This window comes from Anneissia japonica, unplaced genomic scaffold, assembly GCF_011630105.1.
Source record: "Anneissia japonica isolate Jap-2015-1 unplaced genomic scaffold, ASM1163010v1 scaffold287857_len828801_cov194, whole genome shotgun sequence".
NCBI classification, from domain to species: domain Eukaryota; kingdom Metazoa; phylum Echinodermata; class Crinoidea; order Comatulida; family Comatulidae; genus Anneissia; species Anneissia japonica.
Window position 1 is genome coordinate 712842 of NW_022738478.1, and position 23650 is coordinate 736491.

General features: G+C 35.3%; 3 protein-coding genes across 7 annotated transcripts in view; 1 reads left to right on the forward strand and 2 right to left on the reverse strand.

The window, feature by feature from the left end:
* Nucleotides 1-11353, reverse strand: part of LOC117117547 (multidrug resistance-associated protein 1-like) — a 28992-nt gene extending 17639 nt beyond the window's left edge. For all 5 annotated transcript variants that reach the window (XM_033261872.1, XM_033261869.1, XM_033261868.1 and 2 more), the window contains exons 1-11: nt 11180-11353; nt 8804-8977; nt 8080-8202; nt 4747-4872; nt 4219-4341; nt 3665-3726; nt 3147-3269; nt 2439-2738; nt 1781-1958; nt 1050-1304; nt 567-770 (exon numbers count right to left, since the gene is read on the reverse strand). In XM_033261872.1, coding sequence (XP_033117763.1) covers nt 567-770; nt 1050-1304; nt 1781-1958; nt 2439-2738; nt 3147-3269; nt 3665-3726; nt 4219-4341; nt 4747-4872; nt 8080-8202; nt 8804-8977; nt 11180-11209 — 1698 coding nt within the window. In that variant the 5' untranslated portion in view covers nt 11210-11353. The remainder of the gene's footprint in view (nt 1-566; nt 771-1049; nt 1305-1780; nt 1959-2438; nt 2739-3146; nt 3270-3664; nt 3727-4218; nt 4342-4746; nt 4873-8079; nt 8203-8803; nt 8978-11179) is intronic.
* Nucleotides 11354-12920: 1567 nt separating this feature from the next.
* On the forward strand, nt 12921-18117 carry LOC117117581. Its single transcript, XM_033261927.1, has 6 exons — nt 12921-13149; nt 14488-14672; nt 15037-15115; nt 15458-15610; nt 16148-16275; nt 17669-18117. Exons 1-6 carry the CDS (start codon nt 13053-13055, stop codon nt 17702-17704), a joined length of 678 nt encoding a protein of 225 aa, XP_033117818.1. The 5' UTR covers nt 12921-13052; the 3' UTR covers nt 17705-18117.
* The window catches only part of LOC117117580, a gene marked incomplete in the record, with an annotated part of 57208 nt that continues 51544 nt past the window's right edge, over nt 17987-23650 (reverse strand). The window contains 4 exon segments of the mRNA XM_033261926.1: nt 17987-20522; nt 21310-21474; nt 21896-22011; nt 22484-23092. Coding sequence (XP_033117817.1) covers nt 20316-20522; nt 21310-21474; nt 21896-22011; nt 22484-23092 — 1097 coding nt within the window.

Here is a 23650-nt window from a genome sequence, read left to right on the forward strand (position 1 = left end):
GCACAAAGGCTTTGATTCCCACGTTTTTGCTCAACTGTCTGAGTGTACATACTGCAAACTGAAAGTAGCCGATTCCAATATCCCCACTAGGTTTTCATTTCCTGCTTGAGCACGGTACCAATGCTCAAACCTAATATAATAATACAGAAACCTTGAGAAGTATTTTATAAAGACATTAAAAGAGTACTTTGGCTATGTTGAGACGCAGCGACTTGCGCTAGCTTAACGTTAATCAAGTGGTTCGAACTTGTGCGCGGCATAGCGAAATGCCAGTATTAACGCGCAACCACTGGCGTACGATAATTTACCAACAGACCCCAGATTAGCGCATGCCACTGAGTTATGACGGTCACGCATCAATGATTTTGAACTCGGCCAGGAATTCACTAATCACAATAAGCCTAGATGTAAACAGGAAATAAAATGCGCGATTACGAATACAAATATTTCACGCGAATACTTACACTAGCATTCATTATTCGCCCAGTCTGGACATCTCGCTAGTTACGGCACAGATATCTCAGGTCTGAACGTAGCATTTGTTAAAAGACACAACTTGTACTTACCAAAAAAGGGGCGCAAGTCCATGTGAAGGTAGTCCCAGCATTCAGATATGCAAACTTCTTCAAATATACTAACTCCTTATTTCTTAAGTCTTTGATCTTATCTTCAAATGATTCTTCCCAGGCGTACAATTTCAGAACTTTAATACCACTTAGCACCTCGTTTGTCAGCTTGATTCGTGCATCTTTTAACGCCATTTGCTTCACCTATAATACAAAAGCAAAATAAACAATTACTTTTCGCATTTCTGTATTTATTTTTTTAATTTTATTTATTTTTTCATTTATTCATTCATTTTTCAACATATTTCCATGTATTACTTTAGTCCAAAACCGTCACTCCCTTTCAAAGTAGGAGAGCAATTCATCATTACCAGTACTGAACATAATCATATAATCATATTTGCATTTCTTAAACTTAATTGCCAGCAATTCATTTAGCGGCAAAAAGACCATAAAGGCTCCATCACCACCTACATACAGTACCTGCAATTTCTTGGACTTGGTCGCAATGAAAGCATTTAGCGGGACCAGTAAGACCATAATACCAACACCTGCAAGCACCGATGGTCCTAACACACCCCATAGGAAGTAGAGGGACACAATAATTTGGAGCGGGGATGACCAGATGCTATTAAGATAGGTCATCAAGTCCATGAACCGTTGGGCATCTACGGACATCAGGTTGACAATCTCACCGACAGTAGCGGTCTTGCGAGCACTGTTACTAAGTACAAGAGACTATTAAAAAAAAATAAAAATTATTTATATATCACCCTTTTCATGAATATTCTTATTCAAAGGTGTTTACATGATAATAATACAAAAATATAAATTTAGAAAAATATAACATTATTACTGAATATGCAATTTGATTAAATAATTGATTTAGAATATTTATTGAGATTAGTTAAGGCAAAATTGATAAAAGGATTGATAAAAGGAGAAAAGCTAATTATAAAAAATATTATAAAAACCTTAAACTACATTTAAACTACAATAAATTACCAATCAAAATAAAAATATATAGAACATCTCAAACTTATGCATTGAAGATTATTATATTTGTATTATTTTTTTTATTGGTTTAAAAGCACTTTTCAATGTTTTATTTAACTGTGGAAGGCTCTAACGCTGACCGCCCACACAAGTTTTTGTCATTTTGTGTGATCTAAGGAAAATTCCATGGGGCGGAGCTTACTGGAACGTTCAATTACCTTCCTGTAAACAGCACCGATGATGGCAGTCCTCAGATGCATTCCAGTAACAAAACATATATGGAAGTATTGATGTAAAAACAAAGATTGAACGATACCGACGATGAGAAGGCTGATGGCGTACACGTAGCCTTGCCATTCGTAGATGCTCTTGTCAAGTGTGTATATGATTAGTAATCTGAAAGAAACATTATCACTATTAATTTGGTGTAGAGCTTTAACCTTGTGGATATGATGCTTGCCTTCCAAACCCAGCACCTGGTTTCATTTCCTGTCATGGCAACAAACAAAAACACCTCCACTCACTAAGACTCATATAAGACTTTGAGCACTTTGATAAAATTTTTATCTTGTGAAAGAAATGCAACTTTTAGTAAAGTGATTAAGTTCACTATCCAAGTACAACTACTTATCATAATAACTATTTTTAACATTATAAATATTATGGTTTATTTTTTATTGAGTAATTGATTATTAGATAGACACAGACATCACTTTATTCATCCAAACGTTTTGAAATTAATGCTGTGGTGAACTTATTATTTTGCAATTGCTTATAAGATCAGACATGTCAGTTGGGAAATTTTGTTAATGAGGAAAATCTCTAAAACTATCTACTGTTGAACATTGCAACCAATGCAGATACTGTAATACTAACCTTAAAATCTGTGGGCTAACAAAAAGCAAAATATCATAGATGAACTTATACACAGCCCCCAATAAAAACCATCCACCAAATGCTTTAACCAGGCTTTTCAACAGCGAGGCTTTGTGATCAACTGGTCGACCAAAGAAATCTGTGAGCTCATGACATTCAGCGTAACTATCATCCGCAACTTCTGTCTTGGTTGACATAGCGCCCCCACTCTTGGCATTCAAATGAGGATCTTCATCCAGTTTGACCACCACAAACTTTTTTCTTTCCCTGGTTTCTTTAGATTTTCTTTTCTTCACAGTCCTAGGATTTGATCAAAAATAAAAAAAAAACAATAATGTTGGTTTGCTAACAAAATGATTCAACTACAAATATGTGCACACAATAATTTGATTACATTATAATTTTTTCGGAGTGGAGTTGCATAGCTTGGTGGGATGCTTGCCTTCCAATCCTAGATGATAATACTAATAATACCCCTTTTACACTGCCAAGGGAAGAATAAAATGGGTATTTCAATTTTTGTTGCGATGGTGATCATCACTTCGCTCCAGTTCTGCAACTCAAATAAGACATCAATAGTACAAAACCTTCAGAGCAGGGGGGGTCAGACGAAGGAGAAACAAGTTCCTATCACCAAAATGGTTTTATTTGCTCAAAAAACATATTAAAAAATACATATAATGACATATAAATTCATAAAATCATTACCTGCATATCTCATTCCTCCATTTCCTAAGAAAGCGAGGGACAATTGTGCCAGCCTCATCACGCTTTAACAACGACCACAAGTCTGCCCTCACCAGTGCTCTTTTGTAGCCTTGAATTGCCAGACTGTTAAGAGAAGTTAAATCACAATTAACTGCAACTGGGAATTCAGCTGGAATTAGTTCATAAAAATTTTTAAAAAATAAATAAAAAAACAGTAGGAAAATGTGCTGCCCACTCTATTAGTGATAGACATGTTGTGTTAACCCCAACTGTTCATGTGTTACATTGCAAAGGTTGCCCAGAGATCTGATGACTGGTGTAATAATGAGATGAGGCCATTTTGGCATTCATTCATGCATTCAAGAATTCATTCAATGAAATTACATTGTAGCCAATGTATGTATTTTACAACTAAATAGAACTAACATTTTATTACTACCAGTACATAAATTTAACATATCAATTACTATATAATATTAACAATAAAATTTTAAGACTGACATAGTTTTACAATATACCTGGTGAACCACCAAAAGGTGATGCGAGATAAGAATGAGGCTGTCTTCTCTGGACATGGATTCTAGGGGAAAAGTGATAAATATTTATACAGTATATATAAAATTGATTAGCTGTCTTACCCCAAAAACCGCTGATATACATCCTGGGTCACTCAGGGGTGGATACATGTCTAAAGGGGGTGGCCAATCGAGAGATGACACTGCCCTAAGGGGTTCCGGGGGTATGCCCCACATAATTTTTGTTTTCTAAAGGCCCAGAAATGACATCTGAGGTGTTTTGGGTGATCAATAATTTCTCTTTCTTTCTTTTTTTCTTTACTTTCCAAAAAGGGTGGGGGAAGCTATCCCCCCTGCCCCTAAGTCCACCCCCGTCACTAACCACTTGTTAATTTCTATGGTGTTAGAATTAGAATATTGGTTATTAATAATAGAGTATTGGGTCAAATTATAACCAAGTACATATACAGTAGTATTCATTCAGCAATAACAATGTTGTATGTTCTTTTTTTTATGGCAACTATCAATAAATTGTGTAAAAGCAAATTATAACCTACTGTGTCTGGAGAGACAGGCGAGTAATGTGGAAGGTGATCTGAGAAGGCCGACAACACCAGAGATACAATCAGAAACACGTAATACATATAAAAAGTTACATAGCGGAATGTATCACCAGTATCCTGCAAAATAATATGAATAATAATTATAAACAATTTTCTAGCTGATTTAAGCCAGTAGTGGCTCCAGAAAAAGGGGTCTGACATCTGACAGAGGAGTCTGAACCAAGAGGCCTACCAAGACCCTGGTAGGGTTGAGAGGTTTTTTAGACTACAGTATTAGCGATTGGAAATTCATATAGTATTACTTGGATGGGTAAAATATTATTTTTTTAAATTTTTGATCCGACGACCTCGTCATTTCATCGCAAGACGGGGTCCCCCGCTGCTCTGGCGCCACCACTGATTCAAGCTTACTTCATAAAATCTACTCCTAAGAAGTAGTGTATTAATTTGTAGTAATCTATGTGAAGAAATGTTCACCGAGTTACCGGTCAAATAAAAAATGAAATTTTAGAAATAAAATACCTGAATAATTTTTGAGCGGAATTCTATAACACCACAACCAACAGCCAAAATCCAGAAAACAAACATGACTCCAGATGACATTTGACCTTTCATTCTTTCATCTTGAATTACAACAAATGCACAAATCTGAAAGTGAAAAACCAGTTATTATCATGTAATTAAAAAATTCTAATCCGACCCTGCCATGCCATATATGGGCACATCATGCAAATTAATCACATAACATTTGATAGTGTTGCAAGCATTTTAACAAAGCTAATTAACAAGATATAAGGAAGTCTCGCCTAAATAAGTGTTCGTTAGTCAGTACAATACAGTTGTAAAAATATCTTATATAAATTGTCAGTTATACTGAACATTGGTTTTGCTTGTCCATAGTACACAAATAATTTAAAATAAGTACACAGGAAATGATAATTATTTTTTGCACCTAATTGAGCGAGGTGCAGTATTAATGGCACTGGGAATGGTAGAATTTTTTTTTAATTAATTTTACTTTTTATATTTAAACCATATGTGAGGTCTCGCAACAAAATGAGTCTCATGGTTAGAAATTCAAAAATTTAGTTTATATTATATTTGGGTAGATCACATTATAAGCTTTCATTTGGTCTACTCTTTGAATGGCTTCCCTACTATAAGTAAATCCAGAGATGTGAGCATTTAAAGTTTAGGTGTATAAGAACCACGTTTTGAGAAAATCGATCTGAAAGATAAACTAACCTGTACAAATAATATGACTAGAATTACAGAATACGTGCAGAGAACATTGTTTTGGCAAGAAAATTTGCTTACAAAGTATACAATCATAAAATATGAGTATCAAGTTATTTAAAAACATTAAAATCAAAATTTTGTAAAAATATTGACTTTGGCCTGTTTTGGTGAATATCGCAATATGATTTCACCAAGGATGCATCTCATTTTGTGGTCCGACCTCACATATTTAAAGAGGCTGACAATTCCAGGGTTCCCAAGTTGGAAGAATCCACATGTGTGAAATCTGCTTTAATGAGTTCTACATATATTTTTCTGTGCATGGTGATAACCACAGGCACTGACTTCCGGGAGACAATTGATAATACATTAGTACAGCAGTAAAAACATACAAATATCGTTAATTTGTGGGAGTTGATTTACTTTCCTGATGATTCTTCGCAGGAGTGCAGGAGGCTACCTGCCGATTCCAGGAGACTCCATCCTGGGACTCTGCGGGAGACTTTGGGAACCCTGGGCACTAAATGTGGACTTTAGATTTCTCTATTTAGAGTGAAATTAAGAAATAATACATTCTATGTTTTAAAATGTGCATTAGCTTACTTATTCTCAGGCTGCTTGTTCTTGATAAAATATATTATGGTAGTCAGACATGAAGTCCTGTACTCGTTCTACCAAACTCCATCAAAATACGCACTTAACGCAAGACGACGGGGAGCCGTTGAGAACGGCAATTTGGATTAAGCGCCCTCTATTCTTTGACTGTGGTCTTTACGCTCTGATGAGCACAAAACCACCGTCCACCAGTCTTCCCATCCTGTTGCGTAAAGTGCCTAATATTACAGTAATAACTAACATCTACTTTCGTTATTCAATATACACAAAACATGTTATTTCGTGCATTGGCTAATATTTTTACGTTTAAATCATATATAACAAAATTTATTACAGAAAAAATTGTATTTTAATATCGATATATTTTATAATGATCTTTAATTAAAGGGAAAATGTTCATTTGGGTCTGCCAAAACCATGGACTTTGGTCTCTAAATATAGGGAGTCTTTAATTGGAGGGAACAGCTAATGATAAAAAATAAAACATGAAAACATGCAAATATCATGAATCTGCAGGAAATGGGTTATTTTCTAGGAGATTCTTGCTTCCTACGGGAATGTGGGAAAACGTCTCGATTAGATTTATTCGGTGTAAACACCAAGGATAGCCCACGAAAGTCTGGAAGACTTATTTCCAGTGGGGTCCTTCTTGTGGTGATTGGGCAGTACACCGGGAGACAATCCCCTACTCTTTTCCGAAGAGTGTACTGTGTTCTTTAATGTGCACATGGGCCATAAATGCACACGGGACCAACAGCTTAAACGTCTCATCCCAAAGACGGTGCGCTATTATAACAAGGAGAGGCAGCGATAGGAATTGAACCGGGGACCTAGAGATCTCCACGATTCAGCACACACACAGTGGCTACCACCAGTTTAGCTGACTGAGCTAAGCTGCTCTCACTGAGCTAAGCTGTTCTCAACTCTTTTGTTTCCGAGAGACTACAGCGAATTGCAGGAGACTTGGGAACGCTGCCCTTCCAGCTAAGCCGAAGAGGTCAGCTGCTATTCAGGGACTCTCTTTCAAGAAATTAAACTACATGACAATACCTACAAACAATGATTATACTCCTAACATTTAATTTTAAATGATAACTTCCTTAAAAGCTACAAAAGAACCCATTTTCAATGAGTGTAGGAGCGAATTCCAAAGAAAGTAAACATACTGTATTTAATCAAGTCATAAAAACTAAAAACCTAGATAATAATAATAATACTAATGCTGGTAGACAAGACCAAGCAGTTAATAAAATAAACCGGAGAAATATCTACCGCCTTAAAAAGACTACCATCATAATTATTTAAAAAAAATAAATGTATTCAAAAGCCATATCCATCTTAGATTAATTTAAGTCTATTTTTTTTTATCTACAGGATTCTATTTCTTTTATTCTTTATACACCTAAATAGATCATTTGATTGGTGTACTTAAATACCATGTGACAATAAGTATATACACCATTTAATGGCCAAATATTTATTAGGAAATTTAGTGAATAGTTAATGCAATTATGCAGATACATTTCCTCTAGACTAGAGCAGAGCGAGCGTACTTCCATGAAAACGATTGTGACTTCCGTGGCATAACTGGTGGAGTGACGTTTTTACAAATTAGGCTCTCATCCGTTTCTATATTCTGGTTTGACCCATCACAGGGATGATAAGTACTAGGCACTGTAGTGCAACCAAACAGTAAAATAAAAAACTTTTCTCTGTTAAAAATTATAATATAGTATCACCAAGGCGGCGTGGAAAGGTATTGGCCACCCTATCACACAATACTGACGCTTAGTATGATGGGTTTCTAATAGTTCATTCCCCTACATTCAGCAATGAATACAGGACTACCTTTACCTCTGATATCTCTATATTATAGAAATATAGAAATAACATTGGCAGGTTATACTTTTTAGATTTCTAGAGAAAATTTGGTAAACATTAGAATCATAAAATACATTACTATTGTGACATCAAATTCATAATGATGATGTTATTATTTACCATTGTCACACATAATAATGCAGGTGTGAATATATATACAGGTGTAACATTCTCATCTGCATAATCTGATACACCTTTCAGGAGGTCAATCAACGTTAGTAGAATCAGTATGGCACATGTAACCTGAAGAAAATAAAACTGGAGTTATAGTCCCTTGTCATGCAATACATTAATTCATACAGTATGCATCCACTCAAAGTATTTCCAGTTGTAATGAAATAAATGCACATTTATCAGTGTACAGTTAGTATTTTGGGCTGCTGTACAGATAGAGTATTTTGGGCTCCATCTGGGTAAAAATATCCAGCTTAAAAAGACAACCCTATATTTTTTTAAATTTGAGTCAGTTGGGACTGGATGACACAACTACTTTGGGGTGTTTCAGAGTAAAAAAAAAAATCTCAAATGCTGTGCAATTCCTTAGGAATTTTAACCCAACCTCATAGAAAAACAAATTTGTGGCCATTGGTTTTATAATGAAAACATCTAAATACCAATTACATTAATTTTCACAATTTATTAAATGATTACATGATATATGAATATACTGCATTATTGAAAACAAGATTAGTGTAATAAAAACTTACCGACTTCAAAATATGAAGAAGTGATAGTTTGATGTAACTTTTGTTGTTTTTACATTAATTTACACAATTTATTAAATGATTTACTTTGATATTTGAATATATCTTTGAAAACATGATAAGTGTGAATAAAAACTTACCGACTTCAAAACATGAAGAAGTGATAGTTTAATGTAACCTTTGTTGTTTTTCTTGAGGCAGTAAAAATACAATGGTGACACAAGAAACAAATAAAAACAAGGAATCCATGCCAACACAGTCTCCTGAAAACACTCGGAAACATCTGGTGTTGAAGAATTTAGTAAATCCGGATCCTGGAAAAATAAATCTTAGAATTGTAAGATTCAATTCAATTCAATTTCTTTTATTACTTTGAAAGCCATCATGGGCCAATATCTGCTAAAAACGTGCACAAAATGTTACAAAATTCACAAAAGAACACACTGATATAGGCCTAGGCCTATATCAAATGTGAAAGAACTATATTTGTTGAATTACAGGTCGAGGAATAGTTTGACAGTGGAGGGGCAAATCAGGGATGGATCAATAGAGATGGAATATGTAAGTTTCAAGGAGTATGGAAGGAAAGATGAAGCAAAACGAGAAGTTCGACATGCGATATGTAGGAATTCAGAGTGCCTAGAGTGGCGAAGAGATGTAGGGCAATGGCGGTGGGATGGAAGAGAGGTGTTAAGAGGGTAAGATTCCATTTGGACAATCTCCCCAAGGTTGCAGACAAAATGGTACTTGATTTGGTTTTCAAAAAAAGGGATGTTGAATTCTTTAAATATTGAAGGATTGGTGGAATGTGTAGCGTTTTCAGAAAGAAGATTGCAAAAAGGTATTCAATACATTTGAAAAATGACATTTCACATTTGGGTAGTAGGCCATAAATAATTCGCCGTGGCTATAGATACGGTACCGTATTTCTACTTCGTTTTGCTAAAGGTACGGTAAATGGCATTACGTCACCATCACCCAATGAAATGCCAGAATGTGCGTGACATCATTTTTTGAAGACTGGCATTGCATATCACCCGCAATGAGCGGTGAAAGGAGAACGATCATGCACAGTACTGGGAAATTAGAACATCAAAAGTACAATATTGTTTGAGGATGATGCTTTGCTTGATAAGGCTATATAAATGACATGACTCTTATTATTGAGTGGTACGCCTATTTTTCTATGACAGTATTATAAGAATATACTGTACTCGATCTATGCCTAGCTAATCATCTGCTAATCAAGTACATTTTTTCGCTTGGCACACACTGCTCACCTGTGACATGACAAGCACTAAAAACTGAATATACTAAACAAGAAGATTCATAAGGTCTCCTAGCATTTTATATACCGTAGTACTGTTTTATGGTCTGCATCAAAATTATTGGAAAAATTTGATTCAATAGTAATAATCACGAAGGGGAAACTCATTCTCTCGATCTAGGCCTTGATTCTGTACCATAACAGTGACGAAGTCTAGCCCTACGAAAAGTTTTGTGCATTCAAATTGTATGAATATTTTGGTGGGATTGTAAAGCATGGGATTATTTCAAGCTTCTTGGACTAAAACTTGGGATGTAGGGATTATGAAGTTCAGAGTTCAAAGTTTTTGAATGATATGGGCCTATGCCACTCAGATCAATGTCACCAGAGCTGCTGCTGCGAAAAGCAGAACCCAAGCAAGGCCGAGCAGGCCTTGCTTGCTTAGATTTTTCGCCAAGCGAAGAATTTAAGCAAGGCCTAGAGGCATGCCAAGAGTTTGGTACAATCAGTCCTTGTTTGATAATGGTTATACATAGGCCTAGCTAAATGAAACTCTTTACTAAGTGGAAGCATAAGCCTATTTATCGATAACAGTAAAGTCAAACAATATTGTACTTTTGATGTTCTAATTTCCCAGTACTGTACATCGTTCTCGTTTCACCGCTCATCGCGGGTGATCTGCAATGCAATGCTAGTCTTGAAAAATGACGTCACGCACATTCTGGCACTTCATTGGGTGATGGTGACGTAATTCCATTTACCGTACCTTTAGCAAATTGAAGTAGAAATACGGTACCGTATCTCTAGCCACGGCATAAATAACTTTCCCCCTGTAAATCCCATATATCATAAGCCAGTCATAACATAGGCCTCTCTAGTCTACTGTATTGTAGCCTAGGCTAGGCCTAGACTCTAGACAGACTAGGAACTAGCCAGGCCTAGCGTCAGCCAGCAGGAGAGAGCTTACAATTTCACCATTTTGTTGTAAATTTGCGAATGCACCACCAGTAGGCCTAGTTGGGATTGGTGTAGGCACAACAATCTCCATTAGGTTAGCCTAAGCCAAAGGACTACACTGCCTATGCCTGACATACGAAAAACAGGCGCTAGACTCTAGGCTACTACTACTAGGCCTAGCTAGTTGCCTATGCTAGGCCGCCGCCCCGATAGCCTGGCTATCTACACCGTGTCCGTAGTACGTAATTGTAAACAAGCATAGATAGGCCTAGCCTAGATGCTTATAACTTACCCAAAACGGATTTTTACAGAATACTTCCATCTTTGAGCGTGAAAGTATGCTTAAAGTTAGCACTACACTCTACAGGCTTGTCTTATTTATAATCATAATGATACAATGATGCAATGTATTTTGTTATTTCTTTCTGCAAACAACGCAAAATAGAACACACGAATTCTCAGTCAACACCAGTCATCTAGGCACTTCTTCTCTTTACGCATGCGCATGTATTACATCACACATAAGAGACTACGCCACCATGCGAGTTGTCGAAAAATCTTGTACCGTGAATAAGACACAGTGCACCATCTGAGACCCCTTTAATTCAATACCACTTTTTCAAAGAACCAAATAACAATCAATCTATTAATTAACACTAAGCTAACCCACTAAAGAGGCCGAATACCAAGACACACCAAATTTTCAGGTCCCAAAGTTAGTCTAGAATTGGAGGGCGAACTTTAATTCTTTATTCATGCTAAATTGAAATAAGATTAATACTGTGCTGTAAAGTAATTACTCGGAAACATAAGGAACCAAATACTATCACAAACATTACAATAAATAGCTTAAACACTTCAAAAGTCTGAAATTGTTATTGATAATGTTATAAATCATGCCAAAAATATTTGGTATGTTTATAATATCACTAGGTTGTTATTGTAATTCGAATTAATAAGTTGCTGAGATAGTAACGAAAGCTTGGAAGTAAAATAAGCTATATAGGAGTGGAGTTGAATAGCTTGGTGGTTAGCTTGATTTCGAATCCCTGGGTCCTAGGTTCAGTCATAGTTCAATTAATGTCACGGCAACAGGATTTTTTCTCACGACCAAAACAACTACTCCCCTAAAGTCTGATATGATACTTGTTTATGAAAAGGATCATGTGTTTATGTTTGTCATGTAAAGGAGTAGTTAACTATCTGTTGTTAATCCTTGGCCATTTGCCTACAGGAATAAAATAAAATAAAATAAATATTAATAATAATTCCAGTTACAACAACAACCAGTTGATAATATAAATCATATTTTTAAGTTTTTGTATTGATCATGGAATTTTTTACTCTTGCTATTTTAAAATTGTTTTAACTTGTTGTTTCTCGTCTTTTTTTGTATTAAAATGTTCATAAATCGGCGAAAATTCTATCTCCTTGGAAGTTATAACATATTTAACTTATTTGACTTACATGACTTACTTGATTACTTGATTTTTCAGAAGTAAAAACGTTACAAATTCAGGTTCCTAACAACCCTGCCAAATGAATGAAAATTTAAATTAAATATTACCCTCGACCCAGTCGTATAGGACTGATACTGCACCATAACCAATCATGACCTTTCCACTTGTTGGCTCCGCTATCGTACTGCTGGTATTTCAAGAGGGTGACGAAAGTAGGGATGGTTTCAATGTTTGTGATAAATTGCAAACTTAACTAGAAAGATCAATATTTAACAAAGACACATGGGTCAAATTAATACACACACGTCCATGGTCACGTCAGCTTTGCATATATATTCGCTCACTTGAAGAGGATTGGAAGCCTGCCCGCCCCCTAAAGTTTTCGAAATCATAAAAAGGGAAAAAGGAAGAAAATTATATTTAAATTTAGGACCCTCCATCAGTGAAAGTCCATCCCCACACCTTATATTTAAAATTCCTGGATCCACCACTGCGCTGTGATATTTTCATCACCCAGTATGATAGCATGGTCCATGGTCTTATCTCTGCGAACTGCACAACAGGTTTTGATAAAGATTCTATTTGCTTAATAATAGGCCTACGCTTATAATCAATTACTGTTATTGTAGAGTTTGGAACCAAAATCTACTTGATCATAATTTACTGATTCTGTCCAATACAATTCAGGTTTCCAGAGGAGGCGAGATGTCGTTGAAGGTAGTTGTGTTGTTGTGTTCGGTATATGTATTAGCGTGGGGCCAAAATAAGTGCTGCTTGCCAAAACAGTACCAAGGTTCCTCAGGTAAAGTACCATTCAAGAAACACTCGATTAAGTACTAAAACTGTGTCATTAATCACCAGCGAAATGTTCAACTGAGGCTGAGAACCATTTATTTTTTGTTAAAACCAGAGGTGGCGCCAGGATTTGCCCGACGGGGGTCCGAGGTCCCCGACGGGAAGCCAATGCCAAGACGAAGGGGAATGTTCCCAAACGAAAGCAAGTGGGCGTGGTCTAACGTCGCTTAAAATGTCCTGAAAGTGGTCCAGGGGGCGAAGTCCCCCAACATTTGGACAATTTAGGGGATTGAAACGCTTATTTTAATCGATTTTAGAGTCTACAAATATGTGGAAAATACATATAATTTTTTTTTGTAGTTTTTCTCCCCAGGTGGGGGGGGGGGGGAAGGGGCATGGCCCCCCTCCCCTTTTCTCCCGCTGGCGCCACCCTTGGTTAAAACTGCTCTTGTAATTTATTATAACTTCTTGCCGCTTTATTGTTGGGACTGATCGTAAAATGTGGGTTTCTTCCTTTGATTGTATTTGTTTATGTTAATTGTCAGTTGTTGTTTTATTCTCCTCTTTTTTTGTAAATTGTAGACGCCGATGACACACACCGAACAAATAAGATTAAAGAAAATTATATATTAGACACCAAACCATTGGTGAAGATATTTTGCAAATTCACGTAGTTAATTCAAAAGCATTAAAACTAGTAGTATAGTTTATATTTATATAGGAATTTTTTATGTGTCCCCTGTTTTCTGAGAGCTTCCCACACCCTAGTCTAGGAGAAAAACACAAACAAATATAATTATTTGTTTAAACGGATTAAATACGGTAAGCTTGTGAATCCATTAAATTAGAATTACTCTTGGGGGTCTTCACACCACTGAACTACTTCCGAGACATGTTGAGAGACACCTGACCACACAATGTGTTAATTCATTTATAACGGGATAGGAAAACCATTAATGACAGTATAGTGATGTTTTTGGGTTGATTTTCGATCTCTTGTGACATAATTAACCACATGATTACGTTGTTCAATATATAAAAACTATGTGTCCTTACCCCATACCAATCACCCAAATCTGCTGTAAAAAACCAGGCACCCATCTTTCATTTCGGTTTACAATATAAATAATAATAATAATAATAATAATAATAATAATAATAATAATAATAATAATAATAATAATAATAGTATTAATAGTATTAATTAATTATGTGTGTTAATTCATTTATAACGGGATAGGAAAACCATTATTGGTATCTGACTCCTGTTTATCATATAAAATTAGGATAGTGAATTAAGATGTTCGTTATTTGGCAAAATAATGAGTAAAATTTAAAATTTCAGGTCTGACAATAGCGAATGTTGGCGGCTTAAATACAACCACGGCTGTTGGTACTTTATCAAAGGGGATATCCACGTACGCGTACGACTATACCAACAAGAGGGACGCAACCATCAGTAATATAAACGTTACAACGTCAGTGGGAACATTTCCTGTCACTCAGCATACTATTACCGATTACAAGAAGGTATGAATATATTACAATGGACATTTCCGCGCCCCTTGGATTGTTGGAGCTCCCACAAATCGACAGTACACGCGCGTTTGTGGACAACACGTGTGTTTGTAAGACACGCGCGTGTTCTTGGCCCTGTTAGGATTGGTCAGTTGTTAAGCTTTATTGTTAAGTTCCATTAGTCCATATTGTATCTTTTATTTAATGCCTAATGTTTCATCAGCAATAAATAATAATGATATTACTATTATTATTATCACAAAAAATGATGATGATGATGATGATAATAATAATAATAATAATAATAATAATAATAATAATAATAATAATAATAACCCAAATATATTGACCATGTTCATTATTCCCTCTCCTGCAGTCGATAAGATGGGTAATTACTGACAAAAATTGCACCGCAGAAGCTGTTGACAGAAACATGAGTTCTCCATGCATTCCAGGTTGGTAGTAGTTAGTAGCAGTATATATATATATATATAATATATTTATATATATATAAATCATCAATGAAAGGTAAATACAGTGTTCGAATAAAGGACATAATAATACATCGTGTAGCATAGCTCTCAACGAATGTAGTCATGTAAATAAATGAATAAAGAAATTGTGTAATAAAATGCCTCTGGCGGGAATATATATATATTATATATATAATATATATATATAAATATTATATAAATATTATTATTCTAATGAATGAGCTATAGTATGCCAAATGATGTTCTGGATTAGATATAGGCCTATTTGAATTACATCTATGCTTAACTTTTTCATTTTACAAGATAATGCAACGTACATTGGAGAAATGGTTATAGGGGGAGTCTTGCAGGCAGATCAATGGCGCTACACAATAAACGGAGGCATGAACGCCAGCATGACAGTCACCAATACTTGTATTCCAATCGACTTAACTATATATTCCTATAATACAGATGGTATGCCATTTTCTTCTGTTCTTTTCCAGCTAACATGAACAATTTTAAGTTATGGTAGCGTAGCAGTTTGGTGTTCAAAACCTTTTTATTTTTATAAAACAAATAACATAATTTCTAATTATAAATAAATTTGCAAACGTTGTTGTTGTTGTTAACGTTTTCCGACATAACCCAACCACAATATTATTCACAACATTAGTATTACGGTAACGTTTTGCGTTTGTTGCGTTTGCTGAATTATTTCCTTAATGTATACCAAAGATACTAGTATCTTTGATGTATACATTAAAAATAATCTGTACCCATGTGATAGGTCTTTGCTCTGTAAACACATTTCTTTGTCTTTTTGCAACTTGGTTCAGACTTTTCTAGAAAGTACTTCTTAATCATATGTTGAAACTAATATACATTGCATGAGTGCGACATTCCAATATAATAATTCATAATTGTATGGTATCTAGTATTGCTTTTCTCGATTTTGATTTCAAGACATTTTAATAATTCATTTTCAACAAATCGTATCCTTAATTCCATTAGGTATGATGCTGGAATCAATCACATTGGCTGACTTCATGCCCAAAATTCTCGCACCGCACACGTTTTTTAACGTTCCAAAAAATTGTCCTCAGAAACCACCTGCCTCTCAGAAGACATCTAATTCAGAGGTAGGTGCACAATCGGACCAACATTTAGGTCTCGTACATCTCTTACCTATTCTGACGTACCACAAGTTACTTAAGGAGATTCGAACAACGGTGACAATGCAGGTGGAATAAAAAAGATAATGCATTCATTTAACGTGTAATTACAATCGACAGAAAACACACAAAGCCACAAATAAATTTTTCCTGACAGTAGGCTCCATGCATTAAACCCGAAACTATTATCGCTGGTATATTGAAGCTTTTCTAGAAACTTAAAGTAATCAAGACATCCATCCGGTCCTTAGAATTTTGCAAACAGAATTTGCTCTGTAACGCTGAAGTGTGACCTATTTTTTTAACTCTCTTCAATAATTCCATCATTATTGGTCATCTCTCATTGACTGAACCACCCTAGTATGTAGCCGTTCAATTTTTAAGTTAAGGCTTAGGCTTATAGTGAAGTACATTTATTCTTCATGTGAGCCACTGTGGAGGATGAAATTTAATATGGCAACTAAAACGAGCCCTGTCGTCATTCACAACTATACAATAGAAACCCTTTACAACTACATGTCATCCTCATCTTGGAATCATTCATTAGCAGAATTTGCAGTTAGTCAATATCGACCATTAGGCACTCTACGCAAGAGTACGGGGATCCGTCGAGAACGGCAATTCGGCACCCTATTGTTTACTGTGGTCTTCACGCTCTAATGATGAGCACAAAGCCACCGTCCACCCGTCTTCCCGTCCTGTTGCGTAAAGTGCTATATAATTAGAAGTATCACTTGTACTATAATAAGCAAACTATTACATCAATCACACACAGTACCCATCGCTTGCAGGGCACATCAAAGAGCGCTTCGCCCGTCCCGGTGGATGGATGAACGTGGGACAGGGCCGCAGACTAAATCAGCCCCATTGTAATTGCACGCAAATTTTCCTTGAATTGTTGCATTCTGTAAATGGCCACACACTATGATATAAATCCCTCAAAGTATTCTTTACGTCTTGAGCACATACCCAGTCTCGGCAGAGGAGTCTGGGTTTGCTGGAGTAATATGCACACAATATTCTCAATGTTTTCCCATATCTCGCAAACACCATTTTATTACAAAAAAATGCATGTTCCTTATAAAACAGACCTGTCTACATGATCTAACATGGCTCCCTCAAAGTAGTTCTTCAAATCTTGAGCACATACTCAGTGTTGGGCAGAGGAATCTCTGGTTTTGTTGGAGTATACTTATATATCTACTGTATACAAAACATTCTCTAACACACCCCACAACTCGAAAACACCATTATATTATTAAAAAGACGATTATTGTCATGTTCCTTACAAACACATGTCCACATGATTTAACATGAAGAGACGGAGTAGATGATTAATAGAATATGTTTCTTTTTTCAGATCAAATTTCCTCGTTTTTCATTCTCTCGATGGTAAAACGACGTGCACTGATTTTCCTGAAGATGCTTCTGCAATGATAGCCTAACATTGAAGGCACACTTTTTGAGTCCAGTCAAAGATGCTGTCATGACATGGCTTTCTCCGGTAGTCAGTTGTTCTTGAGCCCAACAAATAATTAGTCAATTTTCAATGATTTAACAAAAAAAAAATTATAATATCTCGAGGGCCAAATTTTGTTGTTAGTTCCGGGGTTGAAAACCATGAATTTAAATAAATTTTGTAAATTTTCGACTTCAATAAATCAGAGTGAACAGTAGCCAGATTTCAAAATAGCATTTTATTTACAACAAACAACGAATACTGTGTTCTCATGAACTTAAAAACAATCTCTTTACAATGTACAAACTATAATTATATCAATGCGTATTAAATTCTTCACTTATAAAATACTCTGTTTCTCATCCATGTCCTTATTTTCAACGTCTATCTTAAGGACAACTCAGACAGCGTCGGCCGACGCAGCCCGACCCGATTTATCGTCGTGGACAGTCTTAAGCCGTCGTGAGAAATATCTTGGAAATATTAAACACGTTTAATATTCTACTACGCGACTGCCCCCGACGCACACCATCGCGTCTGCGTTCAACACACACAGACCCGACGCGACAACAAAACGCGTCAGGCTGCGTCGGCCGACGCTGTCTGAGTTGGCCTTTATGGATGTACTTTGAATACAACACATATCTTCCTTCAAACCTTGACATTACGATTCTTTGTTTATCCCACGATCCAAAAAATAAATAAAGATTTACAATAAAACAAAAAAGGTTCAAATAAACGTTTTAAATGTCACAAAAACGTTTTCTCATTATTTTGCGATAAACTGCATTTACCGGTTAGATAACAGACTAATGACTAATTGATGACATCATCGGGATTTTTGCGAGCCCCGACGATTTTCTTCGGTAGGTATTAATGCACTAAAAAGTGTTGGCTTATGCACTGTGCGTAAAAACAATGATGACGTAATCAAGGTTTGGTCTAGTAGTGCAGACTGACAAACATATTAAAATAGCCACCGTTTGGTGACAAGGTTCAAACCAGTAACAGTTAGCAAAATGAAACAGCAACGTTCCATAATTCTCTTTAATAATCTTTATATTTCCTTACAACTATATACATATATTTTATACACCCTACGGAAAAATTCGGGAAATTTACAAGGAGTATGAAGATTAAGACACTGGTCAGGATGAATACCGTTACCAATTTACTCAAGGGAATTTTGTATCAAAAAGGAAAATAAAACGTAATAATTAAATAATAATATCCTATTCAATAGACTTATATTTTGTATAGTTCCACAACAAAATTATACACTTCGTAAAACATCTACTGTAAAAATATAAAATTAACAAAAGCACATTACTTTCTGTGTCTAATACTAGTACATCCCTCGCCTCTTTGAGAGAAGAAAATACGTTCAGTTTCATTGAAACACTGAATTCCAAATTTAAAAATGGGTGTGTCATAATATTGAGGTTTAAAACAACGGTGCGACTATCTAATTTTTTTCGTCTAAAATACAATGACGGAGAAATTAGCATTTGAAGTGTTTGTTTCTTTTGTGGAATGATAAAGCAGATTTGGTAAACATGCTAAAATCAAAAAGTACTTCATGGATAACATGAAAAGACACCGCTAGTAGTGTAATTATTTTAAAAATTAAACATTAATTAATTGTTAATTGATTATCATAAGTTTAAAGCATTAGAAGAAAAAAAAGTTATATAATAACCACCCAGTGCATTCTGGACAGTTTTTTTTCACATTTATCTCAAAGTTGATAACAACAATACGCAGAACCTAAAACAGTAAAAAAAATATATACTTTAAACAAATAAAAATACAAATAAAACTAATAGGCCTACGACATGAATATATATATAGACAAGCAATGCACTTATTTTCTCGATGTAATGGAAACAAAAATATTACTAACATATTCTTTAATCACACGAACTATCGCCATATCATCTGATAGAAATTTTATGGACCTTGGCTATACACGGATTTGTTTCGTTGTGCATAATAATGATATTAAAGAATAAAGTACCATATATAATATATACACATTAAGTAGTATACACCATATATAATTACGCATATATATATATATATATATATATATATATATATATACATATATATATATATATGTGTGTATATACATATATATATATATGTATATAATTATATATTATATACAATCCTATGATATATTTCTTAGTTTATAATGTGATAATTGGTAATTACTTAATTTAACAATCTTAAACTACATTAGACCATGGTTCAGTTAATACGTACAACATCTCATCGCATATTGTCAGTCCCCATTGCATAATATCACCATTAACAGTAACGGCTCTCTACTTCTTTGTCACATATCGTAACACTAAACACACAAAAATACATCTTCGCACGTTTTCATATCTCTAATTTCTGCTTTATATCACATTTCCAGTCTTTATGTTGCGTTCGTACAATCACAGACCATATATAGGGACTGTGGTACAATGCATTAACAAGTAGAGCCTATCAATGTGAAAAAAAAACTCGGTTTACAATTTGCTAACTCAAGATTTGTTTATTTAAAGTTCTCCATCTGTGATACTGGAACCAAATGGCCATTAGTTGGGTCGTACGTTCCAGCTAAGTAATACATATCTTCTTTACACTTCCCGCTGATCTTCTTGGTTCTTTGGTTGTATTCGTCCACCGACAGCACCTCGCATTTGTGTGAGATCGTCTGCACATCGTTCTCGTCAACATGCGGAGACAAATACAGCGCCATCTACAAAGCGAAGAAACAACAAATCCAAAAATAATTTTCAAAGAATTGCCCAGGTACATTCACATTTAAAACCAGTTCAAACTATAAAATCTCCCATCATAACTTGGATGCATGGATGGATTTCTTCGGTGTAAACACCAAGAATAACCCACGAAAGTCTGAAGAAGATTAATTTCCAGTGGAGTCATTCTGCTGGATTAGGCAATACATCGGGGGACAATTCCCTACTGTTTTCAGAAGAGTGTACTGCATTTTTAACGTGCACATGGGTCATAATGTACACGGGACCAACGGCTTAAACGTCTCATCCAAGAGACAGTGCGCTATCGTAACTTGCATTTCAGCCCTCTAGCTGAAATACAAGGAGTGCAGTAATGAGAACACTGTTATTTTGAAGGAGTTATTTTGAAGGAGTTATTTTAACTCGAAAGGAGTTATTCTGTACCTTTTTTTAGTTACAGAATAACTCCTTTGGAGTTAAAATAACTCCTTCAAAATAACAGTGAATTGAATCCGAGACCAAGAGATCGACACGGATCAGCGCACACAGTGGCTTCCACCAGTTTAGCCGACACATATATATTTTTTCAAACATAAAAAAAGAAATTACACATAAAATAGAAAGAAATGAGGCAGTGATTAACGAAAGAAATTGTTTAGGAGGAGGTAAATCTGATAAATATAATGAAATGAAATGAATATGACGATAGTAGATATAAATAAATGAACTTTAAAGTAAATGAACATACAAAATAAAAGAGTTTGATACCTCGTCATGGCTGCCTACCTTGCCATCATGGGGTCGGCGTCCTCCTTTAGTTTCTTCAGGATGATAGAACCATTTCACGCGAACTACCATATTTCCTCCCCACGATTCCCATATGCTTTCGATTCGGCCGATATAGGGCAGATGAGCGCGTCCAGTTGAAAGAAAAACTGCGCACTCTCCAACCTAGGCATAATTAAAATGAAATATTACACGGACGTTGTAACCATGGGTCCAAGCTTGTTAAATTTGGTATATAAATAAAATATATGAATAAATAATAGATTACAACAGGCACGGATCTAGACAAAAGTACTGGTAGGGGGATTGCAAAGTGCCAGCACTGAGCGGAGTGGGGGTGGGGGGTTGTGTGAGATTTTGTTTAGAAATACTTGACCATGATAGAGACACTAGATCGAAAATTAGTTGTCTTGGGGTACCATACTCCACTCTTTCTCCATTCTTATACGGTTGAGAAAAGTTCCTTAATACTTGCAAACATCACTTATATAAATTAAAATAATTGTATATGATCATACATAATCAGCACACATTTGAATACAAACTGAATCGTAAACGAGATATATAGGCCTATTGAAGCACTTACCCTTACAATCTCTTCTCCTCGTGAAATTGCTTTGTAGAACAATTTCTTGGCTTTTCCCTTAATACCCCTGCGCTGCGTGCTCTTCCCTGACCACTGCCACAACTGTCGTTGATAGCCTATAATAAGATATGAAACTAGTTGAGCAACAAGTTAATAGTTAAAACCAATAAAAAAAATGAATGCATTAACTGAACCGTAGATATACTACAGATCAGGTCGTGAAGATGAAGCGATGGTAATCATTCAATTAACTGAAGAAACAATCAGTGAAAGCAATAATAATACTGGAATTAGAAATAAAACTGGAATTATAAATAATACAATATCAAAATAAACTTAACCACTCATTTTATAATGTGGTACGAGAAACGTAATAGATATTGAATTGCACACACCCACTTTGCACTATACGCCAAAAAAATTACAGTTATTACGATAATTATTGTTATTACTTAAATAATAACAATAATCATCATAATAAATATTGTTGTTATTCATAATAATTATTTTTAGTATTTAAATAATGATAAAAAAAATAGGTATATAGAGGGCGGCCGAATGTAAAAGAACTTCGGCTGAGATACATACCGTCGTTCTTCTTTGACGAGGTTTGAACACTGTAGTGTCTACGTTTACTTTGGGCTAGCATGAGTTTCATTTCTGGATCCTCCGTACTGCTGTCAGAAAAGTTGTCGTCACTATCACTAGCTATGACCTCGGGAAAGATCTGCATGTCTAGATTTTCTCCGTCAGTAACGGAATCTACCGTGTCACTACTATCGACAAACGGGGTAACAAATAGAGATTGCGCACCCTCAGTTATATCATGTGGTTCACATTTCTGCTTCTTTTTCGTTTTATTTCGTTTTCTGGACTCTTCCTTTCGGTTTTCCTTTGAAATCTGTTTCTTCAGTTTAAATTTTTTATTTTTCTTCTTCGATTTTGATTTGCTGCCATCTCCGGGGCTTTTACTTCCATCTGATTCTCTGCGATCAGATTTCTTACTGAAGAACTTGAGCTTTTCTTTCAATTCCTCCTTTTTCATTTTTTTAAGTTCCTTGTTTTTCTTCTTTTTAAAAGTTTTCTCATCAGATTTTATTTTTCTTTTCTCTGCTTTTACAGGTGATTTTTCTTTGATGAAAACATCGTCATCACCTTCGCATTCTGAGAGATGTCTCATATCGCAATCGCTTCTCTCTAAAATAAAAACAAGGAATGTGTTAGCATTTTTATTTCTTAAGAAATCATGAGGTGCAGCAACAATTTTAAGGATTTTACACATCTACGTTTGTCTCGCTTCACTTAATGAGTATCTGCTAAATGTGAATATTTTTTTTGCTTAATTAGCAGCAGACTAGCAATACTCCACAAGGAACGGAGTAATTGCCATAGAGATATAATAAGAATACTAGAGCGCTAACCGCAATGTATTCGATGTTCGAAATACGCAGAACTGTGTGTGTGTACCATCCAAGATGGCTGCCATAAATTTAGCCAATCAAATTTCGCTAAGCACCGTCATTTGCAATTGCGCCCTCAATTTACTCAGAAAGTTCAGTAAAGCTAGTTACTCGTATGTTTGAAACTCGAGCGTTGCGGTGTTTGGGTGTAATGTATACGATTTTAATTTTTATTCCTTGGTACTTTATTTTTGAATAAGATTCTCCACTTGCCTCGTTTTGGCTACAATAGTTTAATAATTTGTTATTACCATTACTCATTATCATTAATGAAATAATAGTCAGTCAGAGGGCT

What these genes read in the sequence shown, in the direction of transcription:
- LOC117117581 (XM_033261927.1), top strand. Translation starts at nt 13,053, where the DNA reads ATGTCGTTGAAGGTAGTTGTGTTGTTGTGTTCGGTATATGTATTAGCG. An exon ending in ACAGTACCAAGGTTCCTCAG is followed by an intron (nt 13,150 to 14,487) that starts GTAAAGTACCAT and finishes TTAAAATTTCAG; the next exon opens with GTCTGACAATAGCGAATGTT. An exon ending in GAGTTCTCCATGCATTCCAG is followed by an intron (nt 15,116 to 15,457) that starts GTTGGTAGTAGT and finishes TCATTTTACAAG; the next exon opens with ATAATGCAACGTACATTGGA.